Source organism: Aegilops tauschii, chromosome 3 (genome assembly GCF_002575655.3).
Source record: "Aegilops tauschii subsp. strangulata cultivar AL8/78 chromosome 3, Aet v6.0, whole genome shotgun sequence".
Lineage (NCBI taxonomy): Eukaryota > Viridiplantae > Streptophyta > Magnoliopsida > Poales > Poaceae > Aegilops > Aegilops tauschii.
This window is the reverse complement of record NC_053037.3, coordinates 567,373,773-567,394,317: the sequence shown is the minus strand read 5'-3', so window position 1 is coordinate 567,394,317 and position 20,545 is coordinate 567,373,773. Positions and strand designations below refer to the sequence as shown.

Genomic DNA, 20,545 nt, shown 5'->3' with positions numbered 1-20,545 from the left:
GCACTAACCTGTCTAGCAGACCCTCACCGCGCGCAGTATGTGCATGCTTTTAAAACCGCCGCCGCCATCTTCCATCGCCCATCTTCAGGAGAGATCAATGCATTAACCTTGGCAGACCCTTCTATCGTCAAACCCACCACGAGGCCAGACATCGCCACGCTCTAGTGCGCCCATCAACACGAGTACATCGTTGTGACCCCACTACGCCACGCCATCGAGACATGTCGTCGTAGATGCGTTAGATGCAACACCGCCCCATCTCTTGTCCCTCAAGGCAACACCTGCTCCAAAATGATGCCTCTAGGAGCAAGAACCTCACCAAAGGCGATGTCATCGTTCGATCCGGCAGACCCAGATCTAGGGTTTCCCTCAGAACAACCCGAGCGAGGTGACGCAGACTGCAACGACGATGCCTCAACAAGGAAATGATGTCAAAGACGTCATCATGACCGAACTCGACATGATTTTCACTGGTAGTCATGCCACCTTGGCCCCACAATTTGTTTGGATCCGTGCGAAGCACGCCATGAAGACATATGTTATCTATGGAACGCTAATATAGGGCCTACAGCCAGCCCTCACCGGCCCCTCCACGTGCCACCGGCCGGCCAACGGCTACGCTGTGACAAATCTGGACGGGACGCACACCGGAGCACACACCCTGCCGGCCATGGAGGCGAGGGCCGCCGCCGCATAGCCAAGGCTGCCGCCCTGGAGAACCCACCGCGAACCGCCCGCCCGAGCCCCTGCGGCACCGGGCCCGCCGCCACCTCGGCCAACGCTGCGAGGGTTTTACCCCCGGCATCGCCCTGGGGAGGTGGCGTGAAGGGGGTACGGTCCCTGAACTAACACTCTTGCCCTTTACTGATCAAACTTGCCCAGCCTTAGATATGACAAACTTAGTCAAGCTTAGTCTCAAATCAAACACTGCGCGCGGTGAGGGTCTGCTAGACAGGTTAGTGCTCTTGACTCACGAGGAGTGGACGAGCACCTTGGACACACACGCCTCGTGAGTCGAGAGCACTTTTGCCCCACTTTACTTCTCCATTGGATCATTTGCCTCCTGAGAGGCTACCGGATGGGGCCCGGGGCCACTGTCATTGAGACAATCAAAATGCAAATCATCCAACCCCTTGAAAGTGGGCCAAATCATCCATCCCCCCCTCTCCATCGACCAGCCTCTATCCCCATTCTATCAAAATCCATGGCAATTCGTGCAATACAACAACGTATACTGTGTGCTCTTTCTCCACTTTTTTTCCCACTGGGTTTTTCGGAGTTTTGAGGCATGGATATACGGATAATTACCCAAGGGGGAGTGTTGGGAAACCGGGCCACCCGGAGGGGTGGCGGCGGCCGCGTGCAAAACGCACGGGCTGGCCCCTCCCGTTTCCCCTCTTTTCTGTTAAGTGGGTACTTATCCCTTGACCCCTGGTCCATATATAAAGCAACGAGGAGCTATCATTGTAATCCCTGATCATTGATTAAAAAAAGCTGGTCTCCTCCATCTCTCTATGTCATTTACTTTCGCGTGTTTTCGACTACTTCGTCTACAACGCTCGCCCTCGCTCCGCAACCTCGGACCGGACTCGCCGGCGGAGTTGCGGAACACGTTATCAGCACGCTTCGCTCCATCAACTCTCCGTCAAGCCTGCGTCAAGCCTGCATCACGCAGGCTTTCGTCGATCCCGCGGAGGTATAAGATCCGATCCCCACTCTTTGCAAAAATGGATTCCTCTCATTACTACGATTCCGTTTTTGCGATTAGATTATTTTTCGGATACATCTACCTATGGTGTGGATTTCTCTCCCAAAAACCGAGCGGACGAACACGTCGCCGACCAATGTCGATGTTTTTGGCTCACGAGAGACTTGTTGACTACACTATACGGGAGTCGGTACAGATCGTGATCCAGATGATCATGGTACCGCCGCGTTGTACCCGACGTACACGCGTCGTGACGTCCCGAAGACGCACGATCTTGCCATCCCGAGGCAGATGACGACGTCCCCGTCGCCAAGCGCTCGACTGCCGTCGCCGCGCCCGCGTGCCTGCTGCACGCGCCGCCCTGCTGGCCGCGACCCCGCTGGTCGCCGGCGCCGCCGTGCTGGCCGTAGCCGTGGCAGCGCACCGCCCGCCGTGGCCGTGGTCGCGCGCGCTGCGAGCCCGTGGCCGTAGCCGCGCCGTGCTGGCCGTGCCGTGCCGGCCGCGCCCTGGCCGCGCCCCGCTGGCCGCGCCGAGGCCGCGCGTCCCGCTGACCGCGCCGCCGCGCGCCCCGCGTCGTGGCCGCGCCGCGCCACTGGCCGGGCCACGCCGCCCCGCCCCATCAAGGCCACCGCAGCTCGGGCCTGTCGAGGCCGCCGTCGCACGTGCCCCGTCGAGGCCGCCGTCGCACGGGCCCTGTCGAGGCCGCCGTCGCACGCGCCCTATCGAGGCCGCCGTCGCACGGGCCCTGTCGAGGCCGCCGCCGCTCGGGCGCTAGGGTTGGAAACCCTAGCGACCCTGAGCTGGCAAGCGGGCCGGCCCAGCGGGCTATGTGCAACGGGCCTCACATTTCCTCCATAAAAAAAGAAAAAAAAAGAGGAGGGCGGTGGGGCTGGCTACACGGGCCGACGGCCCATTTTTCGGCCTGCAGCCGAACTAGGACCAGGCCAGAGAGCGCGCGCGCGGTTATTTATATTTTAGCCCCCGCAGTACCGTAAATTTATGCGACTATATTCCTGCTGTAATATTTTGCGTATAAGTCCCTGGAACTGTCTGTTTTCGCTGAAAATGCGTATTTGGGCTTAAAAATACCTCGGGAATTCATTTTTTTGGGCTAGTTTTCACATACTAGATGCGCTTAACATGCTATCTTTTGTAACATGATATTATTGTATGATTTTACTGCTGTAGATTAATTGTTTAGCAGTCTTAATCATTTAGTAAGTCATATAATAGCATGTTTTAAATATTGGAACGTCATTTTATTGCATAAGTTTATCAACATCGCTTTGTGCAAAAGATTACCCGCTGTAATCTCATGATTTTTGCATAAATCGCAGATGGCCGGAATTGTCCACAAGGAGTTTCCTGAGTTGGCCCAGACAGGCCTGAACTACCTGTCATGGTCCTCGGACTGCGAGATCTTTCTCCAGGGCAAAACCCTCCTGAGGGCGATCGGTAAGGGGGCCCAGCTAGCCGTCACTGATCCCAAGTTCGAAACTGAGAATGCGCAGGCTCTGCACTTTCTCCGTCATCACCTGTCACCTACTCTGAAAGATGAGTATATGGCTGAGCGCAGTGCTTCTGGCCTTTGGACCGCTCTTAAGCAGCGGTTTGAGCGGCTGAAGTACACTGTGAAGCCACGTGCAGAGGCAGAGTGGATCCGTCTGAGGTTTGCGGACTTCAAGACGGTTGGGGAGTACAATTCGGCTCTGCACCGGATTTGTACGACTCTTCGGTTGTGTGGTACTGAGATTACCGACTCCCAGAAGATTGAGAAAACCCTATCCACCTTCCACCCCGACGCGGTCCAGTCCTCATGGAACTACCGCCAGGGGAACTACACGAGGTATTCAGAGTTGATTGACGTCCTCCAGGTGGCGGAGGCGCAGGACGAGGTTCTCAAAAAGAACTTTGTCGCGCAACCACTTGGGGGGAGTTCTCGCCAGGAGGTGAACGCTCTCAAAGTCCGCAAGCCTCAACAGAAGAAGAGGGGCCGGAAGGGCAAGAAGAAGGGCCCTCACCCCCCGCCCCGGCTAAGCAGAACAAGCTGGGCAAGGGAGGGCAAAGGCCTCAGGACTGCTTCCGTTGTGGCTCGGTGGAGCATTTCTCCCGCCAGTGTCGCGCACCACAGGAGGTCGTTGATGCATATAAGGCTCGGAAGGCGCGTGAGACGCACCTCGCCTTGGTTCAGGAGGGAGCTCCACCGGCGCCCATGGCGGCACTCGTGATGATTGCTACTGCCCCTGCTGCGCCCATAGAGGCGACCCCCGTGGTGCCCATCGCGGCAGCTTTGGCAGTCTCTACCGACGCCCAAGTCGCCATGGAGGTTGACCACATGGCCGCCTCGGCGGCGCCGCCACTAGACATTGATGCTGCCTCCAAGATGATTTCTGAGGAGGATCAGCTCACTAGTATGGAGATTGCGGCGGAAGTGAATGGCTTCTTCACCGAGTCCACTTAGCATACCTCTTTTGGTTATCATGATTCCGTGCTTTGATACAATAAAATTGAATAAATTCGATTTGGTTGTAAGCTCTATGAGAGCATAAACTTATTCTTTACTTTGGCGATTGGATGACATTTATTCATTTATTCCATTATTTATACATGATAGCATGTTATGTTCTGAGATGTGTGCATTTATTTTTAATGTATTTTCTTCCTCATTACATTAATTAGATGTCATATTTTAGAACGCGTGTGGCGCCCGAATGGAGGAAACGTGCCTTGCCGATAGCGCCACCACTCATATCATTTTACGAGAAACTAAGTACTTTGAGTCCATTAAAAAATCTCCGGGAAGTATTATGACAATCGCCGGCTGCGGTTCTCACATAGTTGGCTCCGGACGAGCCACTATTATACTCCCCATGGGAACAACTTTGATCATTAATGATGCGTTGTTGTACCCGGAGTCGACTCGTACTCTTTTGAGCTTTAGAGACATCCGCGCTAATGGTTTCCATGTTGAGACCGATGATGAAAACGGCAAGGAGTGCCTACTCATCACAAAGCGGGATGCAGGTGGTAAACATGTTATCGAAAGGCTTCCTTCGTTTGACACAGGGCTATACTACACTAAGATAGTAGCACCGCCCGTGTACACTACCCTCAAGACCGTCTTTAGAAGCTCTGAACTCTTCTGCCTCTGGCACGATAGGTTAGGCCACCCCGGACTTAGGATGATGAGAAATATAATTAACAACTCGCATGGCCATAATGTTGACGTGAAGAACTTCCCGAATCCTGATGATTTCGTGTGCTCCGCATGCGCTAAGGGGAAGTTAGTCATTAGGCCATCGCCCCTCAAGGTGAGGGATGAAATCCCCGCGTTCTTGGAACGTATCCAAGGGGACATATGCGGTCCAATTCAGCCCCTCACGGGGCCGTTTCGGTACTTCATGGTGCTCATTGATGCTTCCTCTAAATGGTCCAATGTTTGCCTGCTGTCAACAAGGAACCATGCCTTTGCAAAATTGATCTCACAGATCATACAAATGAGGAATAATTTCCCGGATTATCGTATAAAGTCTATTCGAATGGACAACGCCGGAGAATTTACCTCAAAGGCGTTCGATGATTATTGCATGGCAATGGGAATCAAAGTTGAGCACTCGGTACCACATGTTCATACACAAAATGGACTTGCCGAGGCATTGATTAAAAGAATTAAATTCATTGCCAGACCGCTCCTTCAGGGTTGTAATTTACCAACTACATGTTGGGGCCACGCGGTGTTACACGCGGCTAATCTCATCAACTTTCGACCGTCGGCCTACAACATCCACTCTCCTATTCAACTTGCGCAAGGGTCGGCACCGAAAATTTCCCACCTTCGTAGGTTCGGTTGCCAGGTATATGTACCAATACCACCCCCTCAGCGATCGGCGATGGGCCCGCTCCGTAAGTCGGGGATATACGTTGGTTATGAGACTGTGTCCATAATCAGGTATCTGGACCCCATGACAGGTGACTGTCACACGGCTCGTTTTGCTGATTGCATTTTTGACGAGGATCTTTTCCCGACTTTAGGGGGAGAGAATCAACCCCTTGATGCTAAAAGTCGAGAAATCACGTGGCAAGCCACGGGGATCCACGCTCATGACCCGCGCACTGCTGAGACTGAGAGAGAAGTCCAAAAGATAATAGATTTGCAGTCTTTAGCAAATCAATTGCCCGACCACTTTAGTGACTTAAAGACTGTGACAAAATCGCATGTGCACGCGCGCAATGCACCGGAAAGGGTTGAAATACCGAAGAAAAATGATGGTATGCCCGCTCCCGTCCAAAGGCCTAAAAGGACGAGAAATCCGGCTTCTCAAATCCCAAGTACTCGGGGACGCCCGACGAAAAAGGATAAGAGAGATTTATCACAGCCTGTCGCCAAAGTACCCCAAATTGAAACGGGGAGCCAGTCGAGACCTGGCACAAGTACGGAAAATTCAGTGCACGAAATTCCGGACTTAAACTTTCCCATAGGGGAAACACCCAGCGGAGATGTGAGCGCACACATCGGCGCGGGAAATCTAAAGGACCTTGCTCCCATAATGGGAAATTTGGTAGAGCAAGTGTTTGCGCCAGATGCGCTCCATGACGAAATGGCCATAAATTATATTTATACGGGGGAGTCCCTGAACCGAGCAACGGTGATTGTCGACATCAACTTTGCTACGAAAATTGCCTCAATCATAGATCTTAACCCTGAGCCTAACACGCTCGCTGATTGCAAGAAAAGGTCGGATTGGAAAGATTGGCAGCAGGCAATTACTGCCGAATTATTATCTCTCAACAAAAGGAAGGTGTTCGGACCAGTTTGTCGAACTCCTCCCCACATTCGCCCTGATGGCCATAGGTGGGTTTTTGTTCGAAAGAGAGATGAAAATAATAAGGTAGTACGGTGAAAAACAAGGCCCGTTGCTCAAGGGTTCACTCAACGACCAGGTGTCGATTTTGAGGAGACTTATTCCCCAGTCATGGATGGAGTTACCTTTAGATACTTGATCTCGATGGCAGTAAACATGGGCTTGAAAATGAAACTAATGGATGTTGTCACTGCTTACCTATATGGTAACTTGGATTCGAACATATACATGAAGGTTCCAGAAGGTATCCCTCTTCCGAACCATGATAGAGCAAATAGGGGTCTATACAGTGTTCAACTTCAAAAGGCACTGTACGGACTCAGACAGTCTGGTAGAATGTGGTACAATCGCTTAAGTGATTTCCTTCATGAGAAGGGCTACACGAGCAATAAAGATTGCCCATGTGTTTTTATACGGCGATCCCAAGATGGATTCTGTATAATCTCGGTGTACGTGGACGATTTAAACATAATCGGTACACCAGAGGATATTGAGGAAGCGAGTTCCTACCTGATGTCGGAATTCGAGATGAAGGATTTGGGTAAAACCAAGTTCTGTCTAGGTCTGCAACTTGAACATTCCCCTGATGGGATTCTAGTGCACCAGTCGGCCTACACCCAGAAGGTGTTGGTAAGATTTGGATTTGATAAGGCATATCCTTCTAAGACCCCGATGGTCGGAAGATCTTTACAGCCAGACAAGGACCCGTTCAGGCCAAAGGAAGAGGGGGAGGAAACTCTGGGACCAGAGGTTCCTTACCTGAGTGCAGTTGGAGCACTCATGTACCTCGCAAATTGTACACGGCCAGACATTGCGTTCGTCGTCAGTTTGCTTGCTCGGTACAGTTCTGAACCTACCAAAAGACATTGGAAAGGTGTCAAGGACGTCTTCCGTTACCTGCAAGGGACCAAAGATCTTGGTCTATTTTATAAGAGGAATCAAGACCTATCTATTATAGGCTATGCCGATGCTGGGTACCTGTCGGACCCGCATGATTGCAAATCGCAGACTGGATATGTTTTCCTTTGTGGTGGAACTGCGTTTTCCTGGAAATCGTCCAAGCAAACACTTGTGTCGACTTCCACGAACCACTCGGAAATCATGGCACTATTCGAAGCGTCAAAAGAGTGTGTATCGCTTCGGCGGATGATCGGCCACATTCAGCAGACATGTGGGCTGAACACCGTACAAACCCCTACCATTATCTATGAAGATAATGCTGCTTGTGTTGCACAAGTCCAGATGGGTTATGTGAAGAGTAACCTCACAAAGCATATTAGTCCCAAGTTCTTCTATGCACATGAGCTGCAACAATTGAACGAGGTGAGAGTTTTGCATACTAAGTCATGTGACAATCTTGCTGATATGTTCACTAAATCATTACCGGCATCAACCTTAGAGAGGTGTGTGCGTGGAATCGGTATGATGAGACTTAGAGAGATGCAAGGTTCAGGGGGAGAAACTTCACAAACTCGTCGCTAAAATCTCAATCCTGATGGTCGAGTACTCAACTTGATGGTTGAGTGGATTGTACTCTTTTTCCCTTGAGTGAGTTTTCCTGATGTTTCTCACACGAGGTTTTTGACGAGGCAATTCGTGCAATACAACAACGTATACTGTGTGCTCTTTCTCCACTTTTTTTCCCACTGGGTTTTTCGGAGTTTTGAGGCATGGATATACGGATAATTACCCAAGGGGGAGTGTTGGGAAACCGGGCGGTGGCGGCGGCCGCGTGCAAAACGCACGGGCTGGCCCTCCCGTTTCCCCTCTTTTCTGTTAAGTGGGTACTTATCCCTTGACCCCTGGTCCATATATAAAGCAACGAGGAGCTATCATTGTAATCCCTGATCATTGATTAAAAAAAGCTGGTCTCCTCCATCTCTCTGTGTCATTTACTTTCGCGTGTTTTCGACTACTTCGTCTACGACGCTCGCCCTCGCTCCGCAACCTCGGACCGGACTCGCCGGCGGAGTTGCGGAACAGGTTGTAGCCTGAACTTTTCCCTTGAAATTCGGTCAGACACACGCAAGCCTCAAGGCTGGATATACAGTTGCACACTACCACAACACACGAATTGTCTGTCACGATTATTGATTGATTATGTGCCCGTCAGTTGATTCTTGAGTACTCGTTGATTCTCAGGCATGCTTGCTGGCGATCCTGAGCAGAACATCGCAGAGCTCCCTGGGCTTGGAGAACATGGCCATGTGATCAGCTCCGGCGATCTCCTCGGCCTCCGTGCCGGGGCTCAGGTCGACCATCCAGCGCTGCATCTCCTCGGAGAAGACAGCGTCCTCCATGGCCACCACGTACACCTTCTTCACCGACCCGTAGTTGGCGTCGGTGAGCAGCGTCTCGTCCTTCACCATCGGGTCGTCCACGAACTGGCGGCCGGGCCTCACCAGCATCGTAGCCAGTGTCAGGTCCTGCGTGCCGGCCGGCCACAAAACCAGTGTCAGCGTCGTAGTACAAGGCTTGAACATAATGACGAAAATGATTGAGTTCTTGTTGTTACCTCAGCTGAGCTTCGATCGTACAGTTTTGCTGCCAATAATTTGGGGCCGAACACGAGTGCAGGTCGAGGTCCCTCACTCGTCTCCAGAACCATCCTCTCGCTGTCCATGAAAAAATCCGGCGTGGTTCTTCTGGAGAACTGGGAAGAGTCACCAGAAATTAGCCAGGTGTCGATTGGTGTCCATGAAACAACTCGAGGTTTGCTTACCTCCTCCATGGTGACGCCCATGTGCCGGCCGACGCACGGCATGCACGCGTCGAGGAACACGGCCGCGGCGACCTTGCGCGGGAGCCTCTCCATGGCGAGCGCGATGTTGAGCCCGCCGAGGCTGTGCCCGACCAGGACCAGCCTCTCGCCGACGGGCGCCGCAGCCACGGCGTCGAGCAGCGGCCGCGAGTACTCCTCGAAGGACGGCACCTCGTCCATGCGCGCCGGGTGCGCGCCCGACGCCGCCATGTCCAGCGCGGTGACGCGGTGCCCCGCGGCGCGCAGCATCGGCACCAGCTTGTACCAGCACCACGCGCCGTGGCCGAGGCCGTGGACGAGGATGAAGTGATCGCCGCCTCCGCCGCCGCTCCCCTCCATTGGATTTCACCTCCGATGAGAACGAGAGAGACCGCTACGTTGCCGGCGCTGTCCGCTGTGCGGCTCGTGGCTGCGGCTTCGTGTACTAGTATCTCACTGGCACGGGCACGTGCCAATAGTGGTTTCGTGTCATGCCAACCTGAGTGAAGCGTCGTCTTTCCAGTAAAAGTCCAAGCAGGTTTAAGTGGACAGCAGTGAGTAGTGGACATCAGTGGTCAGCCCCGCTCATGTCCACCTCACAATTTTGATCATATCCCTTGAAAGAAACGGAGTATTTTCTTTTTATAAACTGACACATGATAATACAATTGTCTTCTTGTGATGTTTTCAGAATTTGAGGTGTTTTCAACCAACTGCAAAAATATGAACGCGTAACTTTATCCGGCATTTTTCATTTCAAACCGCGGCAAGCGATTTGTCTTGCCCATTAAATCTATTGTCAACCAACTGAAGGAAAAACTTAGAAGAAAAACTATAAGAAACGGAAGATTACAACCGAACACCAAAGACGCCACTCACTCGACATATTCCCATGGCAAGACAGAGTAGACACACACCACCAAGAAAAAGCTCGATGGAGCTGTCCACATGCGCCATCAATATCATGTGTGTACCACAAGTCCACGGAATCCAAGCCAGCCACACGCAACAAGGCGACTTTATGCAAGGAGGAAGATCACTAAAATGGTCCAGTGTGTTTTATAAATTTAAAACTCATTTATGTAAAAGTGTCATTCATTTGTATCGACTACTACAAGGTTCAAACTATCCGAAATAAGGTTTGTATCGGTTTGGTTTCAGCATACTAGATGTTGGATATCGGGTGATATATGATAGGATATAAAACATATCTGGATTCTTTTCATTACTCTTGATATAAAAAATATCCTGTTGTTTAGTTAAAAACATGCATCATGCCAATGCTCCATCATAAAAAATGGATTTAAAGATTATTAATGTGTTAATTAATAAACTAATTAAAAAGATGCTGAAAATTCTTACTCTTAGACTAAAGTAATGAGAACCACTACAGTACAAATATAGATTGTTCCCACTTTCGTATGTATGTATGGTGTCTTGCCCATTAAATCTATTGTCAACTAACTGAAGGTAAAACTTATAAGAAAAAACTACAAGAAAATGAAAGATTGCAACCGAACACCAAAAACACCACTCACTCACATATTTCCATGGCAAGACAGAGTAGACACACACGACCAAGAAAAAACTCCATGGAGTTGTCCACATGTGCCATCACTATTATGTGTCTACCACAGGCCCACGGAATCCAAGCCGCAACAAGGCTACTTTATGCATGAAGGAAGATCGCTAAAAAGATCCGGTGTGTTTTATAAATTTATAACTCATTTATGTAAAAGTGTCATTCATTTGTACCGGCTACTACAAGGTTCAAACTATCCGAAATGAGGTTTGTATCGGTTTGGTTTAAACATACTAGATGTTGGATATCGGGCGATATATGATAGGATATAAAACATATCTAGATTCTTTTCATTACTCTTGATAAAAAACATATCTTGTTGTTTAGTTAAAAACATGCATCATGTCAATGATCCATCATAAAGAAATGGATTTAAAGATTATTAACTCATTAATTAATAAACTAATTAAAAAAGATGCAGAAAATTCTTACTCTTAGACTAAAGTAATGAGAACCACTACAGTACAAATATAGACTGTTCCCACTTTCGTTTGTATGTAGGGTGTCTTGGCCATTAAATCCATTGTCAACTAACTGAAGATAAAACTTAGAAGAAAAACTACAAGAAAATGAAGATTGCAACCGAACACCAAAAACAGCACTCACTCGACATATTTCCATGGCAAGACAGAGTAGACACACACCACCAAGAAAAAAACTCCATGGAGCTGTCCACATGTGCCATCACTATTATGTGTCTACCACAAGCCCACGGAATCTAAGCCAGCCAAACGCAACAAGGCGACTTTATGCAAGGAGGAAGATCACTAAAAAGGTCCAGTGTGTTTTATATTTAAGACTCATTTATGTAAAGTTGTCGTTCATTTGTACCGACTACTATAAGGTTCAAAATATCGGAGAGAAGGTTCATATCGGTTTGGTTTCAACATTCTGGATGTTGGATATCAGGTGATATATGATAGGATATAAAACATATCTGGATTCTTTTCATTAGTCTTGATAAAAAACATATCCTATTGTTTAGTTTAAAACATGCATCATGCCAATGCTCCATCATGAAAAAAAGGATTTAAAGATTATTAACTTGTTAATTAATAAACTATTTAAAAAGATGCAGAAAATTCTTACTCTTAGATTAAAATCATGAGTCCCGCTTCTGCACAAATATAGACTTTTCCCACTTTCCTATGTATGGTGTCTTGCCCATTAAATCGATTGTCACCCAACTGAAGGGAAAACTTGGAAGAACAGCTACAAGAAAATGAAGATTGCAACCAAATACCAAAGACACCACTAACTCGACATATTTTCATGGCAAGACAGAGTCAACACACACCACCAAGAAAAAGCTCCATTATGGAGCTGTCCACATGTGACATCAATATTACAGCTACTACAAGCCCACGCTAATCCAAGCCAGCCACATGCAACAAGACAACTTTATGTCAGCTAGTTAGCATACATGTGCAACGTACGTTTTGACAAATATTACAAACAGATTTGAGTGCTCAAATCCACAGAGAAGATACAATGATAGCAATAAAATAATATCACAAATCAGTGATGAAATGTTAGATTCAACATAGTGCATATCTATTAGCGACATCTCTCTTCGACATTTGTTTGGTCATGACAATTGGGTCACAAATAATGATGGAGAAAACATGCACTCATGCAACTTTCCATTACTCTTGTTAAAAACATATCATTTTAGTTTCCTTGGAGTAGTGCAAGGGTCAAAAATTGGATATTAGGTTCGCGCCGGTTCGGTTTCGACATATTGGATGTCGGATATAGGGTGATATATCAAATGATATGTAGTTATATAAGAGAAAACATATCCGTTTTTTCCGTTACTCTTGTTAAAAGCACACCCTTCTAGTTAAAAAATGCATCATGCCAATGCTCCATCGTAAAAAAATAGATTTCAAGTTTATTAACTTGTTAATAATTAATAAACTTTTTAAGGAAGATCCACTGAATTCTTAATCTTAGATTTAAAATCAATACATTAGATATGTGTTTATAAAAAACATGATGCACAACTTTTGATACTATGATAAAGTTGTAAATGATAATCTTATTTTTGCATCTACTCGAAAAATAATGATTGTCATCTACTTATCAGACTATATCAATGGACATCTGGTCAAATATCGGCCATATTGGTCAATATTACTTTCTACAGCTGATGGTGTGTGTGAAAATGATATATTATATCTATATTGGTAGACCTCAGAAATGATATATCGATCGTTATATCTGTCTTATTGGAATGGATCTACAAGCTTCGACTAATGTTTTCCTTGATGAATATCAAATATGACATGAACTTCATATTCGGCGTCCTTAATCACATGTCTGCTATGTTCCTTGATGAATATCAATATAACATGCACTTCAGATTCAGAGGAAATTTGTCCTTAATCACATGTCATTGAAACAAAAAGGGGAGTATCGTGCACTCTTGGACATAAAGACTCTTACCGACTCACAATCCATCACGGGTTAGAGCATCTACAATTGGACCCCTCAAATCACCCCTACACGTCCGAGTGGACGGTCCAATCATAGAAACCCGACCCAGCCGCACACCTCAAACCACTCCTATACGTATGGGTTGTCTGACACCCCACAAACCCTACCCATATTTGGAGCGGATGTGGGGAGGCCATGGCGCGCCCGGACACATCCACCTCGTCGTTGGATCTGGCCCAGGCACGACCACGTGCTACTCCACTCCACTGCCGGTCCGGTCCGCTCTGCTCCGATCCAATCACAGCTCATCTTCGATCTTCAGTCTTGTTCAGCATGGGGGGCAATGAAATCCGAGTCCAACAACTCTGGATCCGTCGTCTGGGACCTCGTCACGTGCGGGGATGAGGATGGGTTTGTCGTCCACCTAGCTCTCCGCTTGTTTCGGGAGGAAATCGTCCGAGCTCTGTCGTCCGAGTCGTTCTGCTGGGAGTCCATTGTGCCCGCCCAAGTAGGAGATGACGGCTCAAGGTGCTCGACCGTGGTGGCTCCCGGAGCTCGCGAGTAGTGGCTGGCGGTACATACGCTATGCCCCGTACGTTCCTAGGCCGGTGTGGAACTCCTGTAGTGGGTCCTCGTCCCGACGACGTCCGACTTCGAGTACAAAGTCAATGACGACACTGTGCACCGCCTCGGATGCATCGGATGCCCTAGGTGCAGCGGCCAGACTGCGACAAACGATCGGCGTGCCCGTCATATGGAGGAGGAGAAGGATAGTGCCATATCCGAACCCTACAACTCTGGGAGCGAGCAAATCCTCCTTGACTCATACTCATCTTCGAGCGCTACGGAGTGCTGTGTGCCTTAGTGCAACTAACATACTCCCTCTGTTTTTATTTACTTCGCATATTAGCTTTGATCAAAGTCAAGCTTTGTAAACTTTGGCGAAGTTTATTGACAAAAATATTAACATGTACAATAACAAATCAATACCATTAGATTCATTATTGAACTTATTACTTTCACATCATATAAATTTGTAATGATAAATATTTATATTCTCTTCTATAAACTTGGTCATTTAACTTCAGTCAACTATAATATGCAGAGTAAATAAAAACAGAGGGAGTATCATTTACTCACGATGACATGCGGGCATTTGAGGGGTGAACCGACCTGTATGCAAAGAAAAGACTCTTTTTTTGCATCATCAAAAAAGAAAAGAGAGGACAATGGTTAGTGGGCAAGCGGTCCTATTTGGTCCAGTCTATTCAATGGCCTGGCCCTATTCCCGAACTTCGCTGGCCCAGTACAATAACCAGTCCGGCCCAATGAACCCAACAAGCCGAGGTTATCCTGCTTCCCGAAACCCTAGCCGTCGGACCCCCTTATATACCGCACGCCCCCGTTTCCCCTACCTCCGCCTCCAGCTCCCAGGTTTGTTCGCCAATCGGCGGCTGGTTCGCCGGCGTTTGTCCGATCTGAAATCTTCCGTTCTTCCTCTCATTTCTGGTTTTTGCTTGATCTGTTCCTAGGCTGTGATGATCAAAACACCTACCCATTTTCTGAGGGATCTCGACCCCCCTGCAGAGAAACCAATTCAAACTTCTGAGCCTTCCAAGATCTGCGCAGTTTCTTCTCCGTTTCTATTTCTTGATTTTTGCGTTCCATCTTATTTTGCGAGGTATTCTGGAAAACCAGATTCAAGTTGATGGGATGATAATCTTTGTTAGAAAATCGTTTTTAGTGTTGACCAAAATTACAGACTACAATTATCTGATCAACTCACCTGATTATCTTGGTTTCTGCGTTTCATCTTCTGTTTTTCGTGGCGGATTGGGAAAAGTAGATTTAAATGTTGATGTGATGATAATCTTTCACAGAAAATCACATTTAGTGTTGACCAAATTACAGACTACAATTATCTGATCAACTCTAGAATCTCAATCGATCTGTTATTTCGTTTCTCTCGATCTTTTCTCCTTAGGTTGAACTTCTCTGGTTACTTTCTTGCATCCGTGCACAACAAGCCGATGCTCTGGATGAGAAAAGGAAGGAAGCATGGTAATGTGCACGGAGATCGACTGAATTGGTCTGCATGTCTGCTCGCCCTGACGCCTTCGGGCTTTGATCTCGCGGGCCTGGATTTGACCCACACTACCATTTACCCCACAAACTTCGTTTAGTTGTCAGTAATTACCTTGATTAATCTGTCGGTAGTTGATTTCTCAGTAGTCTGTTGGATTTGGTTAATTACCTCTGTAGATAGATAGGCCTCGTCAATGGCCCAAACTGTTTGTCAAGTGACCTCTGTACGCCTTGGCTCGGTGGCTAATTAGCCAGTTACACACCGCAGCCACCGCCATGGCAGCAATCTCTGTGTGAATGGTCAGTAAGCCCACCTATATTGACTTGGTTTGTTGTGCCAATTGTAGTAATGCCTCTTTCTTGTGCTCACTTTTTTGGTACATCAACTCACAATGCCATAACTGAAGAATTACTCCACTTGACAGTACAGATGTAGTTACAGTAGGACGATATCTTCAACTTAGCATCAATCTAGTTGCAGGATTCTTGTTTTTTTATTAGATTCAATATTCAATTTAGAACTTAGTAAGGCAATAAATTAGAGTCTCTGGTGCGCTTCTCTTAGCGTAATTCAGCGCTGTACGTTGCCGATAGTAAACTTGGGCCACGATTCTGGCGGAAGCCATTTTTCTAGGTGGCTCTTGCATTCAACTTGTCCATACATATCTTAGCAACGAAATGAATTTTGTTTGTATAGGTGTATTAGTGATGCCATGAGGTATCTGATGCTTGGTCTTTTTTCATGGACTTGTTTCTCGTTAGATTGGCAGACGGTGAGAAGGAAACGGGTTTTTGCGACACTGGCTGCTCTAGTACCAGGAGCTTTCTGTTACTATACCCCCGTTTACACCTATCAACTGGGTTGTTCTTTCTGCAGCTGGCTTCAGTGTTTTGTCCATCAGTGATGATCAACACTTGTTAGTTCTGCATCTGCACTCTTGTTTTTGTTTGTCTACTCACTATTCTTTTTTGTAATTCTTGGTTCTCTGTGATGATGAAAACAGATGACGAGTCTGATGTAATCCATTCTATTAAACCATGTGGACAATCGAGGCATTTGTCTGAGAGATCTTAATTACTTTGTTTGTTGTTTTTTCTTTTTTTTTTCTTTTAAAATGATTATTGCTGACATTATGAGGAAGACAATTGGTGTCTGATCTATTTGATGATAAATTCCTCCTACTCATTCTGAATGTCTAATGTGCATAGTGCATTCTGTCATGTCTAAAAAAACTATTACCATTTTTGTTTGCTATATTTGACTTAATGGGTGAAGTGATGATATCATAACCATACCACATTTCTGCATTCACTGTGATGATCAATTTACATCATGCACTACCATCTGATCGCCCTTTGTTATTTCCGTAGGTTAGTTATTTTTATATGATTAAACTTTCAGCTCTGGTAGCATTTAGCCAGAAGTCCACATTGCTTTTTTCCTTGTGTTTTATCTCCCTGGTTCTATTTGTTTCAATTTTCAGAACGTAATTGGATGTGAGGATCCTTTCCCCAAATGATCGACTATGATTATACTATGCGCAAATGTAATCCCATCTCAGGATTCCAAGCCAGAAATCTGATCCATGGTTTCGCCATTTGATATTTTATTGTTGTCTTCTGGTGAATATTTTGAATGCCATGCACTATTGAAGAATTACTCCAATCGACGCCACAAATCCAGTTAGTATTATTTTGAATGCCAGGCAGGTTTCACTTCTCCAAATAAATAATGCTCTGTAGTTTCTGTTTCTTGTTTTTCATTTTCAATCTGAAACTTCTGAAGGCAATAAATTAGAGTCTCTGGTGCACTGTTTAATAGTGTAATTCAGCGCTGTACGTTGCCGAAAGGTATCTTTGGGCTAAGATTCTGGCACAAGCCATTCTTGGAGATGGCTTTTGCATTCAACTTGTCCATACATATCTTAGCAGTGAAGTGAATTTTGTTTGGATAGGGGTATTAGGGATGCCATGAGGTATCTGTTTCATGGCCTTGTTTCTCGTTAGATTGGCAGACAGTGAGAAGGAAACGGGTTTTTGCGACACTGGCTGCTCTTATACCAGGAGCTTCCTGTTACTATACCCCCGTTTACATCAATCATTTGCTTCTTTTGTTCTCAGTGATGACCACACTGATTAGATGACCGATTCATTCCATTCCATTAAACCATGGGGACAAAATGAGGCATTTGTCTGAGAGAACATGTTACGATTTATTCTAACACTTTTTCTTTCACTCTTCTGCCTTTCTGAATTCTAGGGTCTTTGTTCTCTGTGATGATGAAAACAGATGACGAGTCTGATGTAATCCATTCTAGTAGACCATGTGGACAATCGAGGCATTTGTCTGGGAGAACATGTGCTATTTTTTTCCGATTTATTTTACTTTGTGATGTTGTTACATCGGTGTCCTGCAGGGATTGTGTGGTATTAGTCTGTGGTGGTGGTACATCGTGTTATCACAGGATCTGAATCACACACGCGATCAATGGATGAACACAGAGACGATGACGATGACACAGTGTTTTTTGCGTTGCGTACTGTCTGCAACTTTTCTCATTGTTCTCTTCTCTTATTCAGAATTACAAGCAAACGTGTGAAGCCCCATGATCCGTGAGTCTCGCGCCAATCCACGAGCGGCATCGTGTGTCCACAGGAATCGGTCCTGGATTGTTAGGCGATGACCAGGAATACTAATCTTATCTAAAACTGTCTACCAAAAAAAACTGAACCAACTTGCAACTGTCAACGATAACAGCATGACGAGCTACAGTGCAGAATACAGAGATAAGCGACTAGAAAATAGAAAAAAATGCACAAGGATTATTCAACATTCACTCCCTAAGACTTGTGCATCTTTGTAACCTCCACCATACCGATCTTTGCTCACTGCTCCTGGAGTCTGCCACGGGCTTTGGTAAGCAAGTCAGCCATCTGCTCTTCAGTTCTCAATGTGTTTGCTTCGCTTGTGGAAAACAGGGTTCTTGCAAAGTGACATTGCCGATTTGTTGTCCATATTGAGCACCACTTTTCTCACTGCTTCTACCTTGATCTCATTGAGGAGGCGTGCCTGCCACACACCTTGACAGGCTGCTGTTGTTGCAGCAACATATTCAGCCTCACACGAGTAGAGGGTCACAATGATTTGCTTCTTTGATTGCCAGCTCACAAGGTTGCTTTCAAAGAAGAACATGAGGCCTGTGGTGCTTCTGCGCGTATCAATGCATCCACCAAGATCGCTGTCAAAGGGAGCATCAACCGCGCCACGGGAATAGTGCACTCCCCAATTCAGAGTTCCTGCAATATAGCGCAGGATATGCTTCACTGTTGCCAAGTGTTCCATGGTAGGTGCCTCCATCAACCTTGACACAAACCCAACTGAGAATGTGAGATCCGGCCTTGTGTGAATGAGGTAACGCAGCACTAGGCTTCTCAATTCAGTTGTATCAACTGGTTGTGCAGAACTGATCTTGCTCAAATCTGGGCTCCATAGGCACAGGGCAGGAGTTGCAACCAGTCATGTCAGCTCTGTCAAGTATCTTAGCAGCATAACCAGCCTGACAGAGATCAATCCCACCATTGTGCTGATGAACCTCTATTCCTAGATAATAATGTTAGAATTAATTAACCATGTGTTAATTATGGGATTAATCCCTGCTGCTTGTACTAACCGCAGCCGTTGTAAAACTGCCGCGTCGGTTCCCTCCGAACAGGCACCTCCTCTGAACAGGCACCTTTTTCAGTGGTGTCTTTTCCCTTGTATAAATAGCAGATGGCATCTACTCCCTCCATTCCTAAATATTTGTCTTTTTAGAAGTTTCAAATGATGACTACATATGAAACAAAATGAGTGAATCTACATTCTAAAATATGTCTATATACATTCGTATGTGGTGACCATTTGAAATTTATAGAAAGACAAATATTTAGGAACGGAGGGAGTAATAAAGAAGATGGTTGATTCATTCAAAACACGTTATCAGCACGCTCTGGCGAGAGCAGAAGGCCACGAGAGATTAGGCCATCCCGGCGGTTACGGATGTTATTTTCGTCGCCGATGGCTACAGGCAGGCGATGCAACCGTAAGCGGAAGCAGGAACCGGAATCGTTCCATTGAGCGCTCGCGGCGAGACATCTTCCGGTGACGAGGCGATGGAGCCCAGGTGCCGGCGCTCGACCGCGGCATCCTCCAGCGCATGGTTTGGTCTCACCCTCTCCTTCCCCTTCTCCCAGACGCCGTCCACAGTGGCCGCATAAGCGGCCCTCTCCGTCACGGCCGACCGCAGCGCATCTGCGACCCCGGCCTGCTACGCAAGGCACGGCGGCGTGGCAAGCGCCTCCCGACCGGAGACTCGGCGCCTATAGCGGGAATCAACCCGGCCTCGACCTCCCGGCACGCGGAGCCCACAGCGGATCCTCGACAGCGGCGCACCCGCATCTTCTACGTCCTGGCGACGACGAAGACGGGTGATGGAGGCGAGGCAGCCAGCGCCCGACGCGGCTCCTGGCATCCGCGTGGAGTTCCTGCAGCCACGGTCCTGCCCGTGGCGAAGATGGAGCGGGCTCTCCCTTTAGCTGACTGTGTGCGCGAACGGTGTCGTTTCCACCGCCAGACTACGGCGGTGGCGACCCTCGACCTGCGCTCGTTCCTCCGGCCGGCTGGTGCGCGGCTACGCGGAGCGGGACGTCGAGTACGGCCTCGGCCCGGTCCTCCTCGCGTAGCCATGGCCCTCGGCCTAGGTTGACGCGGACCCCCACGGCACGCGGCGCGGTGCCCGTGGCGTCGTTTAGCGTACGCCGACGAACTCCGGCGCGAGGCAACTCAGCACCGCGCGCGAGGCGAAGGCATCGATGGCTGGATCTCCCGGAAGCGGCGGCGGTGGCTAACTGAATCGATTGATTTGTGTACGATTTACAGGCCACACACAGGACAACGATGGGAAACCTTATCTCTTTGAAGTTTTTTTTCATTGTAGCCCTCTGGTTATGCACTAACCCCGCACAAGTGGCTATGTGTTTGCATTGACCATCAAATCAGGCCACAGGCTGTGCATTGGAGACCGTCAGATATCTCCATATCACCTTTACAATATGTAAATGATGATTTCAGATATACTCTGTGAAAATGG

General features: G+C 47.6%; 1 protein-coding gene and 11 non-coding genes across 12 annotated transcripts; 11 read left to right on the top strand and 1 right to left on the bottom strand.

Annotated features, from left to right (window-relative positions):
- Positions 1 to 8,400: 8,400 nt before the first annotated feature.
- Positions 8,401 to 9,826, bottom strand: LOC109765322 (probable esterase PIR7A). Its single transcript, XM_020324120.4, has 3 exons — positions 9,293 to 9,826; positions 9,086 to 9,223; positions 8,401 to 8,996 (listed from the first exon to the last, which is right to left on the bottom strand). The coding sequence occupies exons 1-3, from the start codon at positions 9,668 to 9,670 to the stop codon at positions 8,709 to 8,711; spliced, it is 804 nt and encodes a 267-aa protein (XP_020179709.1). The 5' UTR covers positions 9,671 to 9,826; the 3' UTR covers positions 8,401 to 8,708.
- Positions 9,827 to 14,859: 5,033 nt separating this feature from the next.
- LOC120962199 (small nucleolar RNA R41) lies at positions 14,860 to 14,948 on the top strand. Its single transcript, XR_005753042.1, has one exon. It is a non-coding gene; the product is annotated as a small nucleolar RNA R41 (small nucleolar RNA).
- An 86-nt stretch (positions 14,949 to 15,034) lies between these two features.
- LOC120962224 (small nucleolar RNA Z155) lies at positions 15,035 to 15,114 on the top strand. The gene has a single exon (XR_005753066.1). It is a non-coding gene; the product is annotated as a small nucleolar RNA Z155 (small nucleolar RNA).
- A 70-nt stretch (positions 15,115 to 15,184) lies between these two features.
- On the top strand, positions 15,185 to 15,263 carry LOC120962225 (small nucleolar RNA Z155). The gene has a single exon (XR_005753067.1). It is a non-coding gene; the product is annotated as a small nucleolar RNA Z155 (small nucleolar RNA).
- Positions 15,264 to 15,376: 113 nt separating this feature from the next.
- Positions 15,377 to 15,488, top strand: LOC120962242 (small nucleolar RNA snoR100). Its single transcript, XR_005753083.1, has one exon. It is a non-coding gene; the product is annotated as a small nucleolar RNA snoR100 (small nucleolar RNA).
- Positions 15,489 to 16,122: 634 nt separating this feature from the next.
- LOC120962238 (small nucleolar RNA F1/F2/snoR5a) lies at positions 16,123 to 16,268 on the top strand. The gene has a single exon (XR_005753079.2). It is a non-coding gene; the product is annotated as a small nucleolar RNA F1/F2/snoR5a (small nucleolar RNA).
- A 131-nt stretch (positions 16,269 to 16,399) lies between these two features.
- On the top strand, positions 16,400 to 16,486 carry LOC120962255 (small nucleolar RNA SNOR75). The gene has a single exon (XR_005753096.1). It is a non-coding gene; the product is annotated as a small nucleolar RNA SNOR75 (small nucleolar RNA).
- Positions 16,487 to 16,541: 55 nt separating this feature from the next.
- On the top strand, positions 16,542 to 16,608 carry LOC120962183 (small nucleolar RNA Z105). The gene has a single exon (XR_005753031.1). It is a non-coding gene; the product is annotated as a small nucleolar RNA Z105 (small nucleolar RNA).
- A 76-nt stretch (positions 16,609 to 16,684) lies between these two features.
- LOC120962179 (small nucleolar RNA Z195/SNORD33/SNORD32 family) lies at positions 16,685 to 16,771 on the top strand. The gene has a single exon (XR_005753027.1). It is a non-coding gene; the product is annotated as a small nucleolar RNA Z195/SNORD33/SNORD32 family (small nucleolar RNA).
- A 136-nt stretch (positions 16,772 to 16,907) lies between these two features.
- On the top strand, positions 16,908 to 17,004 carry LOC120962188 (small nucleolar RNA Z103). The gene has a single exon (XR_005753036.1). It is a non-coding gene; the product is annotated as a small nucleolar RNA Z103 (small nucleolar RNA).
- A 527-nt stretch (positions 17,005 to 17,531) lies between these two features.
- On the top strand, positions 17,532 to 17,618 carry LOC120962257 (small nucleolar RNA SNOR75). The gene has a single exon (XR_005753098.1). It is a non-coding gene; the product is annotated as a small nucleolar RNA SNOR75 (small nucleolar RNA).
- A 67-nt stretch (positions 17,619 to 17,685) lies between these two features.
- On the top strand, positions 17,686 to 17,772 carry LOC120962256 (small nucleolar RNA SNOR75). Its single transcript, XR_005753097.1, has one exon. It is a non-coding gene; the product is annotated as a small nucleolar RNA SNOR75 (small nucleolar RNA).
- The last annotated feature ends 2,773 nt before the right edge of the window (positions 17,773 to 20,545 follow it).